Genomic DNA, 17,097 nt, shown 5'->3' with positions numbered 1-17,097 from the left:
TATAAAAGGCTCCATTACCTTGTATCTTACGTTATGGTCCTGTAGAAGCCATTTTTGTAAAAAAATAGGCTAACGATTGCATCATAACCAGCGACTCTCTGTCGCACAGTGGAGAAATTACCATATGGACAGAAGGAGAAGCTCACAGGCAATCTTTTACTGTCTATGAGGCTATTGGGGGGTTGTGGAGGCATAAAGTCAAGGGAGATAATTAATCAGAATACTTACCAAAATTTGCTCGCCTTCTCTGGAAGATTCAGTGGGTGATACAGATTTCTCTTGGCACAGATATTAAAAGATTTTCAGGTTGCTCACGTGACATCTATGTCATCAAGCTCAGTTTGAGTCTTTGCAGTACGCCCGACCCCCAGGAAGTAAGTGCTTCTAATTGACTTCACTTGTCTCAGCTGAATCCAATGGGGTCTGTGTCCATTTCTTTTACGGTCTATGCATGCACGGTCGCGACTTGCCCGAAAGATGACAGCAGTACCGCCGCTCCCTATATGCAGAATACGCAGTCTGCGTAGGGCACCAAATCCCAGAGGTGGCACCATCCCAGTTGCTCAAAAAAAAAAAAAAAACCTTCACCATTCTCCCATCCGCGCTCGCGACCGCTCGCACCTCATGTTTGCGGATCTCCAGAACTGGAGTTGAGAACCAGTGGCCTATTCACCTTATGTAGCCCACCTTTTATTAGTGCTGCGTCTATTCTAAAGATGGTGACTTGCTTGTTTCTATGGGGAATAAAGTCAATACTGGATAGATTCAGGTCCAATCTGTACCTATAGTACCTATTTGTGCACTATATGTCCCAATATGTTCCCTATATAGGACTCATTATGTTTGCTCATTTCTTACCCAGAATGCTTATGTCTTACCCAAGAGGGCCCTATATGATGGGAAGTTCGGATCATTTTACTGACTCTCTCCTTTGATCTCATTCATCAAAATGAACAAATCTTTATTCAAGCCTTCAAGTTTATTTCAATCATTTAAGCAGTGTTGGGCAGTAGCGTCGCTACAAGCAGCGAAGCTACTAGTTTAACTACTTTTCTCAGTAGCGTGGTCGTAGCAATCAAATAGCTTTTCAGTAGCGAAGCTACTTTTTTTTCACCAAGTAGTGCGGTAGTTTACACAAAAGCTACATTTTCGCAAGCATTTCTGAAGCTCAACCTCAAATCGGGTCACTGAGTTTTAATGACCTGGTGTCAGACAATCCACACAGGAATTAACCGGAGTTAATTCTGTTTAATGGCTTGGCAGCAACTAATGTTTTGCAATTTTAGTTAAGTAACCTTTTCAAACAAATGATACTTATCTATACTGGCTCTCTTTACCAGGCTGTTTTATAAAAATATCATTTAAGAATAAACAAATAAAACTAAAAAAAAAAAAAAAAACTCAAATCGGGAAATACAACCACTAAGATCGCTGATCCTGGATCAGTAGTGACGCAACGGCGCTACTTCATCTTGTTCGTGTTTACCGTGGACAGCAACCAACCATCTTTATAATGCATTACCGCCACCTTCTGCTCTGGATGGTACCAGTCACCCAAAAAATTATTTGATGAAATGATGGTATAGGATGAGGTCGGAGAACAGTTAATCCCGAGTGAGTCGCTGTGGCCATACCTCGACAAGTACATGACACTGGCCGAGATAACAGAGAGAAAATATGTTTTCAGATGCTGCTTGTAAAAATTATCAGGGTCCAGCCTGGCCATTTTTTTTTTACTGTTTGGAGGTCTTGCATTTTGTTCTGCAAAGGCCTACAGTATATTAAGCATGCCCATGCAACAGGTGCATACACTTACTTGTGCGCACATTGTTAATTACATGTATTTTGATTGTTTTTGTTGCCAAATTGATAAGGAACACAAAAACTATTAAACTAAACAATTACACCTGCCTATCTGTTTGACTGACAGTTTTGAGCACTGAGATAGCATTGACTTGTAATAAAATGTGTTCAACATAAACATTTAATTTTAAAAGTAGCTTAGATGTAGCAAGCTACTGTTGATGTTGCTTAGCTTGCTACATTTCCCAGGGGGGTAGCGTCAGTGTAGTGAAGCTTCATTTACTGTAGAGTAACTGGTAGCTTAGCTCACTACATTTTCCAAGTAGCTTGCCCAACACTGCATTTAAGTGGCATTAAATATTATACTTTTACCAGCCAAATTCCCCAAACACATACACCTATCCAATATTGATAATATTCCAAATTAGGAAATCATAAAAACACAGCCAAAGGTAATTTATAGGAACATAAATAATTACCATCAGAATCTTTCATTCATTTGTCACATGACAGACGCAATGAACAGATCATTCATGAATGACCCAAACCATACAGATATTACCCATGTGGGTATTACTTGAGCCCATGTAGCCAACCTAGAAGGCAATGTGTTTGCCCATGTCTGACACATATTTTGGCCAAGAGTTCCTCCTACGTCTTTCCCTGTTCAGAACCCATACAAACATTACCTATGTGGGTACTACCTTGGGCAAGTGTAGGCAGCCTTTATGGGATTAATTGTATTTGTCCATGTCTAACCCATTTGTTCAACCCATATGTGCCCCATTTGTGTTGCCCATTTAGAACCCATGCACTCATTTCCCAATTGTGACCCAACTAGGACCCACACAGGGAGCCCATCTGTTTTTGCCAATGTTGGACCTAATTAGATGACTCAAGTGGGCCCCAGATAAGATGCTTATTTTGGGACCATGTCCACTTGGTACCCATGTAGACCCAGCATAAACCATGTGGTACCCACATACTGTATACATATGTTTCAAAGTTTACTGTGTAAAAACGCTATATTGAATGCTATTACTTTTTATTTGCTGATTAAATAATCTTAATGTAATTGAATTTGATATTTTAACATGGTTCAAAACACTGTTCAAAACACAATATACACTGGTTTAAGTACTTCAAGTATTTTTTTTATTTTTTTTTACTTGAAGCCTGTAAACAGCTTCATTTAAAGGTGAATAAATTCATCTGAAAAGGATGTGTGGTAACACTTTAGAGGTAGGAAACACATTCACCTATTGTCTAAGAGTAAAATTAATAGTTAATAAATTATTTGTTAAGTTTAGGTATGTTGTAGGATTAAGGTAGATTATGAGTACAAATAAACAGTCAATATGCTAGTAATATGCATGCTAATAAGCAACTAGTTAATAGTGAGAATTGGTCCCTAAACTAAAGTGTTAAAATAGTGTTAATCATACTCTGTATTTTTCATTGTTGGGCTGTTGTAAACATTGTAAAGTGAATAAATGTTTTGTTTTGAGATGCCTGTTTACAGTTTCATTACACTATTGTAGAAAAACTTAAATATAGATTGAATACATTTGGAAAAATACAAAATATGAAGCTTATAAGAAACTGATAAATATACTTTAAAAACAATATTGGGTAGCACTTTATTTTACAGTCCTGTTTTCCATGTACATACTATTTACTTATTATAGTAATTACAATAACTATGTAAAAACTAGAAACTAACCCTGAACCTACCACTAAACCTTACCCTACCCATGTAGTTACCTTGAGTTACCAGAACTTTCTTGGATAAATACACTGTAAGTACACTATAAGTGCGTTAGTACACATACTGTAAAATAAAGTGTAACCTAACATTGTTTATGTTTGATAAACTTAATAAAATAATAGTTTTTAAATTGAGTTGCCATTAATTAAGAGTGCAAGTTTAAACGTGTAAAGTCTAACAGAACAAACAAAAATAAAATGAGTTCAAAATACTCAAAAAGCTGATGCAAAGAGTTGCCTCAATTTTATTAAGTAAAATGGGCACAAGGTTTTTTTTTTTTTTCTTTTTTTTAACAGTGTAGTCCAAGTTGGATCCAAAAACAGTTTATTTAATCCAAAAAGGACACATCACTCGATCACTGGAAATTATTTATATAACAACGTCATAAGAACACTTGATGTTGGGGTTTGTTGGATTATACACTTTAAATGTGCATTTGTTGTAATCGTACTTCACAGTGCAGCCTTGAGAGAGGTTAGTCACTCGGCCCATCCTATAACAAAAACACATCACTTCAGAGGAAATGTCTTGAAATATAAAACCCACAACATGCTGTTCATAATCACAGAAATAAAGTTATTCTCATCCTTCAGCTTTTAAACATGAATGCTTAAGAAAAATGTGTTAAAATATGGCACATGAACAAGCCAGCATAGTGTTTAAAAAAGATATGTGAAGCTGTTTTAAAAAATTAATAGAGCTAATAATGAACAAACCGTGTGAAAAAGAAAACTTTATCATACATTTAAAAAGAGTACTTATTACAGAAATAATATACTTTAAAAGAATATACTTAAGTTTGAATTAATGTATTGTTCTCGGATTAATAATTAAAAAAAAGACTTACTTGCATTTTAGGCTATCAATTTTTACCTATCATGTGTTCCCGGGGAATCGAACCCCCAACTTTGCACTCGACAACACAATGCTCTACCAATTGAGGTACAGGAACACTTAATTAAAGATTATTATAATTTAAATTAAATGGCAATATCTTATAGGTTAACTTTATATTTAATGCAAAATGCTGAACTTCAGTGTGCTTTTATCACCCACTTAAATAGGACTTATGTACATTTCATATATCATTTAATTGCTTGCATTGTCTTTGAAGAATGCTTATAGTGTGCTACATGTACTGGCAAGCATTTATTGTAAACTATTGTTAACTTGGTTTATTTTGTTTAAAAAAAACTAGCAAACTGAAGGACAAGATTAAATTAATAAAACAATTTAAGAACAATGTATTCGGTTTTCTAAAATTTTAACAGCAGTTAGGAAATGAAGTGTCTTACGCATCACAGCACCCCATTGACCGGGGGGAGCAGTTACATCTGATACATTGTTTGTTTGTCCAAGTACTTCCCATTGGATGCTTGGAGTTATCATAGCGATCAACACAATATCTTGCCCCTATTTAAATTCAATGAAATTAAGAGTTGTTAAGTTGTTACCTAATAGTGTACATACACCATCTTTTAAATATATAGTATAAAAGTGTCTCATTGTTATAATTAAATATTTTCTGTTCTTGTGTAGCTAGGGGTGGGGTGGTCCATAGCATCAAATACAGCAGATAAATCTAACAGAATAAGAACCATAGAATCTTTGGATCTGTAGATAGATATCGTTTAAGAGGACCACCTCAGTGCTGAGAGCAGACTTAAAACCAGATTGAAAAATATCATAGATACAATTACTTGACAGAAAATGTTAAAGTGGATCCAGCACAATTATCTCCAATACATTTAAAATAAAAGGTAAAACAGAAATAGGATGATTTTTGTAATTATTATTATTTTATTTTATTTTTATAAACAGAAGGATCCAGTGAAGCATTTATTATTTTTGATGTTTAAAAAAATAATAATAATAAATAAATATTTTATATATATATATATATATATATATATATATATATATATATATATATATATATATATATATATATATATATATATATATATATATATATATATATATATATATATATAAAGCAACTAAGTGAAGATTAGCTCATCATGGTCTGATGAAATATGCACTATATAAATAGTGTTGAATTTTAAAGAAATAATAAAAAATATGGTTGTATGTGTTTGTGTTTTTATTTACCTGGATTTAGAAGTGTCCAGGAGCAGGAAGAATCACTTAAAGAGACACAGGCACAAAATACCAAAACCAGAGCCAAAAATGCCTGTAAAGACACAACTAAGAACTTATTACAGAAAAAAACACACAGTACACAACAGTTAATGTTTACATATAAATTCTGTATTGATAAGTAACATTACGAAACTTACCATTTTTGCAAGTTTAGCAGACGCTGGTCTGATGAAATGCAGTCATTGGGACTATAGGTCTTTTTAAAGGAAAAGAAGTGGGGTGGAACATCTTTCTGGCCAATCATTTCGACACACATCTGAACTGATCATCAACTTGTTTGATTACCAACTTTTACTTTCTTGTACTTTTATGCACAAATTAATTAATTAATTAATTAATAATTTATGCCTTTCTCTTAACTCTCTGGTATTGTTAATTTGGGAGTCACATGTGTTGTTAAAGGTTCAAAAACCTTTTTTAAGTGAAATTAATGTAATATATATACTTTTTACATTAGATAATATTTATTATTTTGAGAGAATTCCACGGTACTATTTAACATTTATGCAATAATTATTGGTCTAATAATGACCAATACTTTACTGACACAAGTGTTTTTTGCTAATTTCAGCTTCATTTTCACGTCCTGCTCCGCGTATATCTGTCACTCCTCGTTTTTTAATATAGACATGAAAGTGCACTATCCAAACTTAAGTTGTTATAATTAATGAATACTTTGAAAAACAAACTTAAGGTTGGACTCTTTAAATAAATCAGCATTTTATTGCAGAAGTAGAATCGTTTCAAATTATGAAAGTATCAAGTTTAAATTTACTGTAAATGAAATGGACTGTACTTCATAGAAGCAGGTTTTACACTACAATTGCTATAAAAGTAAAGCCTTATGTCTCAAATCAAGGCTGGAAACAACAGTTAATTGCAACAGGATGGTTTATTGACAGGATGCAGAAGAATGGAACTGGGGAGGTAAATGAAGGTGAGTCTTAACACAGTGAAGATTCCAGGGGTTCTTATCTGAGTACTGATGGTCATTATCTTTTGCAGGTTTGTTGTAGAGCAAGGATCAGTATCCTAGGAGTCACTGAAAGATCACAGGAGAAACAGTAGGTAAGTCTTTTCACTTAAGTTCAGCTGAGAGAGACCAGGACAGTCCATCAGTGACTGTGAAGTGTGTGTTCTTATAGTGTGGCATGTTGGTGACAGCAGGTGCGGGTGATCAGAACTGTAACTGTGAACTGGTTATTGTCCTGGATGGTGACTGAAGTGACTGTGATGAATCCCTTACACCTTATGTGTAAATAAGTTTTATTCCAATTTTGAAGTTGATTATATATATATATATATATATATATATATATATATATATATATATATATATATGAACCCAACTCTTCCGTCTTTATTTGACCCTCTAACTTTAACACTCACTATTCTAATTCTATTCTTTAAAAAAAGAGACTTGTTATAGCACTTATATATCATTGCTCTTTTTGTTGTCTTTGATTGATTCCACTGTCCTAATTTTTTAAGTCGCTTTGGATAAAAGCATCTGCTAAAGGAATATATATATATATATATGAGGTTCCTGTGAGATTTTATTTATACCAAAAACATCCACCGGGTGACACACAAACTCCACTGAATTTTTTAGTGAGGTTTTTTGTCTACCTTTCTTTAAAAATATTACATCCATCACAAAATAACGACCAAATAGGGCATCTTGAGACTCAGACCTTTCCAACGAAATGTATTTTATAAAAAGATTGTAACAAGTTTTTTTGATTGTAAAATATAAAATACAGTAAAACATTTTATAATATGACACTTAACAGGTTAAATAGCAAATGCATTTGTGCCGTAATCCCATTTATGCACCCATGGGTGTGCTTAAAAATGCAACACACTACAGATTAAGCAGAGGACTCATCTGGTTCTCGTGGTTTTGGGCTGATTGCAGTCCAGGGGATCTGTCTCTAGGGTTCATCTAGTTGACATGGTCTCCGCTGACTTTCAGGGCTGAAGAGATCATCGCTAGGTGTTGATCCACTGTCTGCACTAGAAACAGACTGGATCTGGGTGGCTGCAGTGATCTAGGAAAAAATAAATAAAACAAACTAACAATAGTTTATGCCATTGTTCTTACGATGTAACAAGTACATTGTGTGTTACGGTTGACCTATTAAAATGCAGCCTAAAAATCCTTTAACAAATCTGAATTATAGAAAATTATTGTGTGTTATATGTATGCAAGATTGAAGAGATTCTTTAAGAGAGTCTTGAAGAGAGTCTTTAATCGAGATTTAAACTGACAGACAATGTCTGCCTACCGTACATCAGGGCTTTAATTAGCAAGATTTTTAAATGTATACAATGTTTATTAGGTAGCCAGTGCATTGTTGAGCCAATATTGTCATACTTCCTGTTTCTAGTAAGAACTCTAAAGCTACTGCATGTTTGGACAATCTGGAGTTTGTTTATTAAGCACACAGAGCAGCCACCCAATAAAGCATTACAGTAATCTAACCTGGAGGTCATGAATGCATGAATTAAGGTTTCTGCATTTGACATCAGCTAAGGTTGTAATTTCGATATATTTTTTTAATGTAAAAATGCGGTTCTACAAAATAGAAACTTGACTTTCAAAGGAAAGGTTGCTATCAAAAAGCACACTAGGTTTCTAACTGATGACGGAGGAATGTGAGAGCAGCCATCAAGTGTTAGACAGTGTTCTAAATGATTACATACAGAAGTTTGTGGTCCGATAATTAACTAATTAAAATTATTATTATATTTTTAGAATTTAGCAATAGGAAATTACCAGTCACCCAGATTTGTTAAATCAACCATTCTTTTAGTTTAATGTATTAGTATGTTTTGTCAGGCCACGAACAAACATAGAGCGAAGTATCATCAGAATCATTGATAAAGCTAATACTATGTTTCCTGAGGACATCTCCCAAGGGCAACATGTAAAGTATGATAAACAACGGTCCTAGTACCGAGCTTTGTGGTACTCCATACTGCACCTGTGATAGATATAATACCTCTATGTAATAATGATAGTCAGATTGGTATGATCTGAACTGTGCTAATGCATTTCCACTAATGCCAACATAATTTCTAGTCTATTCTAAAGAATGTTGTGTTCGATAGAGTCAAATGCAGCAATTAGATCCAGTAGCACTTATAGAGAGATACAATCACGATTGGATGATAAGAGCTGGTCATTTTTAACTCTAAAAAGAACAGTCTAAGTACTGTAATACAGTTTACACTGGATAACATTTAGAAAATCGCACATTTCAAACCACCATTTTTGTGTAGTGTGACGAGGGGTAAGGAGGACACGACACGAGGATGCAGGTAAGTTCCCCGAATGTTGGATTTTTATTAACCAGTAGGAGGGGGAAATAACCAACGTGAGGGGTTTTCAGGTGCTTCTCTCTCTCTCTCTCTCTCTCTCTCTCGCTCTCTCTCTCTCAAATACGTGCTTAGTGGGGGCCGGTGGTCACACACTGCTGTCTGTGGGGAAATAACAGAGGTAGTGGTCAGCCGAGTCTTTGGAAACTTCTCACCTCTGTGTTCGTCTGTGAGACTTATGAATCCAGAGCTTGATGGGGCACAGGTGTGGCCGCTCAGCTCGTGCTGAGCAGGTGCAGGTGGGCCTGCTCTGTTTTCAGTGCAACACTGATGAGAGCTCGGGACACGCAGAGGAGGTAATAGCGGAGCTCCAGGACCGCCCACTTGACAATCAACGCCTCCCTCTCAATGGTTGCATACCATCGCTCCGCAATTTGCAGGCAGCTGTGGGGACTAGGACCATGACATGATCTCCTGTCTGGAACTCCCGTGGCTGGCCCGCCCTATTGTAGTGCCGTTGCTGGGCTTGTTGGGCCTTTGCGAGGTGTGTCCAAACGATGGGCATGACCCTGTGGATTCACTCCTGCATCTCCCGGACGTGTGCCACCGTGGTTCGGTGGATGGCTGGCTGTTGCTCCCTCGCCTCTCTGGCGATGTCAAGCAGGCCGCAGGGCTGCCAGCCGGAGAGGAGCTTGAATGGGGTAAAGCCAGTGGAAGCCTGGGGTATCTCTCGGATTCTGAAGAGTACGTAGGGCAACATCTTGTCCCAGTCCCGCTTGTCCTCGGCAGCCACTCGCCGTAGCATCTGCTTGAGCGTTTGGTTGAACCGCTCAACCAGGCCATCCGTTTCGGGGTGGTACACGGTGGTGCAGAGCTGTTTGATTTTTTGGAGCTTGCAGAGGTCAGCCATCATCCGGGACATAAAGGGGGTGCCTTGGTCAGTCAGTATCTGGGATGGTATGCCGACCCAACTACTCAGCAGGAACAGCTCCTGGGCGATGGCTTTTGCGGAGTCCTTACGGAGGGTGATGGCCTCGGCAGCGGACTTCCGCAGAGGCCCCACTAGGTCCATTCTGATTCACTCGAAGGGCACCTTGATGATGGGCAGTGATATCAGCGGGCATGGGGGAGGGGTGCGTGGAGACGTCCGCTGGCAGGTGGGACAGGCTTGAAAGAAGCGCTTTACTTCGGTCTCCAGGCCCGGCCAGTGGAAACAGTTGCGAATATGTTGGACTGTGTTTTGGGCCCCCAGGTGGCCATGGGATGTGCATGTGCCAGTTCCATCACAGCTTCTGTCTTGGACCGAGGGACTACCAGCAGATTTTTTTCCTACCACCTTTTCCAGCACGACACAGTAAAGTGGGCCATTTTTCACTATGAAGTGAGGCGTTGGATGGGGTGCTGGCTGGAACTTCTTTCCGTAAGTGATCCTCACTTGGGCCCAGCAGTGTTTCAGGCAGTCATCCTCGTGCTGCTCCCTGGCTAAGGCCCCAGCCCAAGTTACCTGCTGGAAGAGGTCAAAGTAGAGATAAGGGTTATGATGGGATGACTCACCCTCCCTGGGGCTCTTTGAGGCCAGCAGCACAGGGTGCCATCGGGGCTTCTTTGCTGCCTTCCGCTGTTGGCTGTTCCCGGTGGGGCTGACAGGCTGGCTGGTGGTGTTCAGTAGGCAGTAAAATCCCGGCCAATACCTCCAGAGGAGGACCTGGACTGGCAGATCCCTGATGATCCCGACTTCTACCGGCCATGCGCCGAGAGGAGCAGTGATGGGGACGCGCCATTGGCACTTCTATGGTATAACCGTGTACGCACGTGATGGCCAGCCATGCTTTGGGTTCGGGCCGTAGAGGAAGGACAGTTGGCCTGACGAGGGTGACGATTTTTTTTATTTTTTCAACCGTCTCAAAAATCATCAGCTGACCTGAAACTATGTCTCTGGCTTTCTGTGGCTTTTTTGGAGCTCCCTATGAAATAACAAGAGAGACAAACTGTAAGGTTCAACAGTATGAAATAATATTTACATCAACACTGATATTTTAACCTGTTAACTTGCACAACGGTACCCATACTTTAAAATCTTTTATTACATGGCTTGGTTGAATTCCAATGTAGAATGCGGTCTGTTATTTATTGATAACAGATCATTGCCATGAAAAACAGAGCGTTGCTATGGATTCGGTTCTGTTTAGCGAAAGCAATACAATCGTTTTTAAATCAATAAACTGCTTTTTAAATCAGTAATTTCTGTCAAAGTAATGATTTAATTGCTATGTAGCCATGTAATAAGCGGGATAATGTATAGCGCGGTGGTAACGTTAATTATAGTGAATACAACCCCTTCAGGCTGCTCAAGAAGCAGCCTGTCGGGGTTGTATTCGCTATAACAACCACCTCGCTATACATTATCCCTTGCTTATGATACATACAAAAAATATCACGTGCAAATACAACACACACACACATACACACAAATAAGATGAGTAAAGAAAACGAGGTAACATTACTTAATAAACAATCACCCTTAAATATGAACACAGAAATCTGCTGTTAACAGGTTAATGTCACATTTCTCATTCCATGACTAGTAAAATAATCACAACTTACTCTCTGTAAAATGGCGTAATCCACAGGGTGATGGACACAGAGATGGGTAAAAGGTTGGTGCTGTTGCCCCGCTTTCGCACCAACCGTAGCCCGACAAATTCTGCAGATTGGGCTGTCTAAGATGCTGTTTTCATTAAAGCCAAAAAACTCCCATACTGGCGAGCTTACTTTTTTCGGGTGTGGACAGATCGTTTCACTCTCTCGCGGCTTTCTTCCCTTTCGAGGGAACTTCGAACTGCGTCCTCTAGGGGTCGCTTTGGGGAACAGTATACCCACGCCACCATGCTGAGGGGAGTGCAGGCCAGAATCATGGCAATCACTAAGTACCAACTCTACCATTTCCATGAGAGTTGTCCCTGGGACATTTAGACGTCAGTCTGTGACAGTACCCCTTATGTCTCGACAGTTCTCTCGTAGCAACACTGTTTAGATAGGTATCTGAGGATACATAGGTGGAGTAGCTCCCAAGATGAACGGGGCTTTTACCAACTCAAGAAAGGGCAAGAAGCAAACACGCGCCATATAGTCCCTCACCATATAGGATTTTAGAAAGAACGCAGAAAACTAGAGTGTGAACTTACCACAGTGTGGATTTCAGAAAGTGTGCAAAGACTTACCATAACTTGGATTTTCAAATACTGTTCTAAGGAGGGGCTCTTGTGGCACTCTGATAGAGCAGCTCATAGATGGAATGTTGCATCTCAAAACAGTATGATTGAGAGTCATCAACTCGATCTATGGAAACAATACTGGAGCACTCTGGGGAAAAAACAGAGAGCTCAGTCTCATATGAGAGGAGAACTCTGAGCTCAGAGTCTCAAAGGGGAACCTTTTGCTCATAGGCGAACCTTTTTGGAAAAAGGGGAGCGCTGCTAAATTACCAAGAGAATCACCCAAATAGCCCCTCATGTTGAGGGAAGCGATGCTAGATGTGTATAAACAAATACACACTGGCTGAATGGAGCCCAAGGAACCAAGGTCTAATCATCTCAAGAAAGGGAATGAAGCGGAGTGCGTAACCCTTATCGTACAGGATTTCAGAAAGTTTGCAGAGTCTTGCGTGCAAACTTACCACTTGTGGATTTTTTGAAAGTGCCCAAAATGTTCACGTGCACACTGACCACCATGTGGTTTTGTGAAAGTACACAAAGCTTAGCGTGTGTACTTAAAGGTTCCTAAGCATTGCAAAGGTGCTGAATCTCACGGGAGATGCAAGCTCAATTTTACAAACCTCGGGTGAGGGGAGCATCACCTGAGGCAACATATACAAGAAGACTTCTGTAACTGTCACCTCCACTTCCCGCTAGATTGATAGCACCCCTAAGCGGCCAGGAGACCCCTCGGGGTGACCTGGCCGGACATCCATGAAGTTCCCTGCAGTGCTGTGCCAGGCCTGATGATCAATGAGGCTCCCTCAGAAACCTGTGATCTCAGCCGCCTAATACCGGAACATGAAGCTGGATGGCTGGTGCTGGCGAGTGTTTAGTAAACACTCTAACTGAGCACTGCAAAGGAAACTCACAGAGTTTATTAGTAGACACGTAACCACCAGCAATTTAATACACATAAGTATATACAGAGAGGGTTACATTTACTCACCCACCCTCCTGCGCTGGAGGCCCACTCAAGGGGCGCCTCCTTTTAGTCTGGACCATCAGTCAGGTGGTTGCTATGAACATAGAACCATAAAAACATTATAGGTCCAGCATAGGAGACTGTTATGCGAGAGGTTTCCTGGACCTGGACCTTTGTGGAACGAAGGATCTGAAAGCAACAGAGCATGCCTTCGTCTCCATCAACTTCTCAAATCGCCGTCTCGACAGAAATACAGAAAAGTTCAGAAGGCAAAACCTGAGCATTGAGAAGAAAGCCTTTTCTTTCCTCCCGATGTCTGCCAGGTTCAACCACAGATGTCTCTCCACTGCCACCTTTGCCGCCATAGTCCTGCCCATGGCGGAGGCGGCCTGCTTGGTAGCACGGAGAGAGATCTGTGGTGCGGCGCAGGTCAGCTACCTGATCAGAAAAAGGCTCCTGCCTCTATCCAGGTCTCTTAGCAGATCAGTCTGATAAGCTTGAAGCACCAGCATTGTGCTGTAATAAAGCCACAGCCGGACCTGCTACTGCGTATGCCTTGCCATTTAAGTGAGATGATTTTCTGAAGGGGCTTAGATGGCAAGGAGGGAGATTAAGTGAGGATGTTTCCCCTGCAGAAAGAAAAAAATTCCACAGATAAAAATTATTTATAAAAAATTTCAAAATTTTTTAGCTCTTTCTACAGGGGGCATTCCCTCATAGCCGCTTTCGCGCATCACCTCGATGTCGGCAGATTACTTTCATGCTGAAACCGATGGATGCGAGAAGAAAACAGCATCTTTCATTTCTTTTTAATCTCTGTATGGAGATCGCAGAAATGAAAGGCTCACCTGAGGTAGAGGGCTATGGTCAACAGGTAATTTTGGCAACATACGCAGGGCAGGAGAATTGAAAAGGCTCAGCCTCAGCTTCTTCACCATCCTCAAATATCTCCTGCTTTTCCTGGGTAAAAACCCAGCAGAGCACTAACCTCAGTATCAGAAAGTGTTAAAGATGTAACATCATCCTCCTGAGGCTCTCTCTCTCGTCCGCCGAGTGTGAAAGGGAAAGTCCCTCTTTAAACCATTCAGACCATTCACCCAAACAAATGACGCAAAGATCGCGTGTGTCATCGGGTGTCAAATAATGCAGACACGGATGCACACATCGTCTAAACGCTTGCTAGTTGTCGCCATGATAAACAGAGAAAGATCGCCCTTACCAGTTCTTTCAGATGCATGCTTCAAACAAAACAGTCAGTGAAGTTGAAGAAGATAATGACGTGTTCTCCCGGTGCTTATTTATTATCGCGCCGGTAGTGATGTCGGAGGCTGCCGCTGGCCAAAAAGTTGGTGTTTTTCAATTATATAAGCTTCAGACATGGGTTGCGACGAGGTGTTCCCCAAGGCGACCCCTAGAGGACGCAGTTCGAAGTTCCCACGAAAGGGAACTGTGGTTTCTATCAGAGTTAAATATACATGTAATAATACGAAATGTCAGATATACATTTTAAAAAAAAAATACATGCTATAAGAACTCTATATAGAACTATATAATTGTATAAAGCAATGGTAAACAAAACTGAACAAGAGCTTATCTTCACATATGAGCAATAAATGCAACTTTATTAAATAGACCGGGGCTGGTGCTTGCAAGTGGTGTCAAATTACACTGTGTCTGCCTATTCTAGCACCCCTGTGTGCTTGTTGTAATAGCTATTAAAATGCTGATAAGAGATTGAATAAATATTTTCATCAACATACATGACAAGCAATGTGTAATGGAGTAGACTAGACTAGAATAGACTAGCTCTGTATTGCAGCCAACACTGGGAGAGTGAGAAACACAGAACAATACTCGGCCGTATGAGAGAGAAAGTCCAATGTTTATAAAGCCTGATTGATTGTAGCTGTGTGTGTGTGTGTAATTGGTCTTAGGTGCATGGTGAGATTATTGAAATGGCGGCTGGGAAATGTAGACCAGGGTATACTGCGTGGTGTGAGAGTCTGTGTGGTGGATGATGACCTTTGGAGGTGAATTAATGAAAGTTCATAGTGCGGATTCGTGATACAATGCTCTTATAAAAAAAGCATCTTTGATTGCAAATAAGCTAATGATTCATTGGATATGTGAGCATTAAGGCTGGAACACATCTACATTGATAATAAATATTGCTACTTATGGAGTTATTAACGCACAGCAATACCACACAAAGGAAAGACAGCCTTTAAAGGAATAATACTCTGCAATACTCTACTTCCTGCCAAAGTGAAACTTTATAGACATGCCCCAGACAAGAATAGACAAGTTTGACTTGCACATGTGCGAGTCAGGGAATTTTGTTCAATACATATCTGTGGCGGGGGAGGCGTGGTTTAGCGAAGTCTGCAACGGGAGCGCGAGTGAAGAGACGAGCGGCGGTAAGTGGTTCAGGTGAGAAATTATTAACAGCTGGATCTCGTTGCAGTGATTGGCGTGGGGAACCAGCATTTAAGCGGCGCCACAGCCGGCAGAAGACGAGAGAGATGGGGACCAGAGTATGTGAGAGGAGTGGAGTGGAAACAATTTCCCCTCCGCGCTCAGAGCATTTAATAATCACTCCGCTCCAGCTCGGCTCCGGGTTCACAATTTCCCGCTCCCGCTCCACTCCGCGCTCAGTGATACCAGAAACACCGCTCTGCCTTCGCTCCGTGGCTAAAGTATTTCAGTATGTTTAAAATGTTATGTTCATAACGTAGTCTATATTAAAATAAAATAAAAAATAACAGGAGAGTTTCAAAGTGGTTTAGGCTATTGTGTGCAAACTTTTTTTTCCTACCACATGCCAAACTAATAACATGGATGTCAGCATTAATAGAATTACTGTATTCTTCTGTGCAAATTTTGTTTGTGATGAAAATAACAGTACATTTATATTTTAACTACAGACCAATGCATTTCTTACAGATTTCTGCTCATTCAAAATCAGATACAGATGAAGTAACACTGTAAGATTACATTTGTTTGAATGCATTATTGCGAAAGCGTTTGCGTGTGAATGTGCTGTAACTGTTTAAATCATGCTTCGACCCGAAAATATTCAGTAAAGGAACAGACAAACTCCTTGAGAACTAACCTATAACTTCCCGCTCGGCTATTGTCGTCATTGTAACCTTCTGATTTGAGAGATCCATCTGTAACAAGCTATAGTTAAATATGTTTAATGTGAATACTTGCTAAATATGCAGTTATACTACGGGCCATTGGCATGAATTGTACTCGTGATGGAGTGGTGGTGGAGCGCTCTTGGAGCGAGTGAAAACCACAACGCTCCGACTTTTAAAAAATTCGCTCCTGTCAAAATCACACCGCTGCACTCCACGCTTCGCTCCCACTCCGCTCCGCTCACATACTCTGACGGGGACTCGTAGGAGTGACAAGCTAGAGAGCCGCCGAGCGCGAGAAATGAAGACTGCCAGAGTGAAACGTCTGTGAAGTGCGCGCACCTGCTGGTTTGTTTATTTTTGTTTTATCCAAGTAAATAAAATATCCTACGAGCCCCGTACGCCGACTCCGGTCTCCTTCCTCTTTATTGAACTGAAATCGCTACAATATCTATATTAATTTTTCCTTGTCATTGTAATGTTCCTTTACATTATATTGAAATGTTGTATCAGACCAAAGAGCTCTGGATGAAAATTGTGTAAATGTTACTGTATTGGACAGTACATTTCAGGGCCCCGTTTATGGCAGGGCCCCTCATTGACCACTATAGTTGACAAAGGTTTGCTACATTGTGATTGGATCTTGGTGGACTAGCATAAGCAAACTGTCCAACGGCATCAGATAAAGATGTCAGGACAACAGCCAGACACCTCTTGGAGGGC

At 39.9% G+C, this 17,097-nt stretch overlaps 1 protein-coding gene across 1 annotated transcript in view; it reads right to left on the bottom strand.

Moving 5' to 3' along the window:
• Positions 1-3,792: 3,792 nt before the first annotated feature.
• The window catches only part of LOC128018270 (beta-microseminoprotein A1-like), a 50,855-nt gene continuing 37,550 nt past the window's right edge, over positions 3,793-17,097 (bottom strand). The window contains exons 2-4 of the mRNA XM_052603693.1: positions 5,684-5,765; positions 4,867-4,984; positions 3,793-4,064 (exon numbers count right to left, since the gene is read on the bottom strand). Coding sequence (XP_052459653.1) covers positions 3,941-4,064; positions 4,867-4,984; positions 5,684-5,765 — 324 coding nt within the window. The 3' untranslated portion in view covers positions 3,793-3,940. The remainder of the gene's footprint in view (positions 4,065-4,866; positions 4,985-5,683; positions 5,766-17,097) is intronic.

Source organism: Carassius gibelio, chromosome A8 (assembly GCF_023724105.1).
Source record: "Carassius gibelio isolate Cgi1373 ecotype wild population from Czech Republic chromosome A8, carGib1.2-hapl.c, whole genome shotgun sequence".
In the NCBI taxonomy this organism is placed as follows: Eukaryota; Metazoa; Chordata; class Actinopteri; order Cypriniformes; family Cyprinidae; genus Carassius; species Carassius gibelio.
The sequence above is the reverse complement of the archived record's forward strand: the minus strand, read 5'-3'. Positions and strand labels throughout refer to the sequence as shown.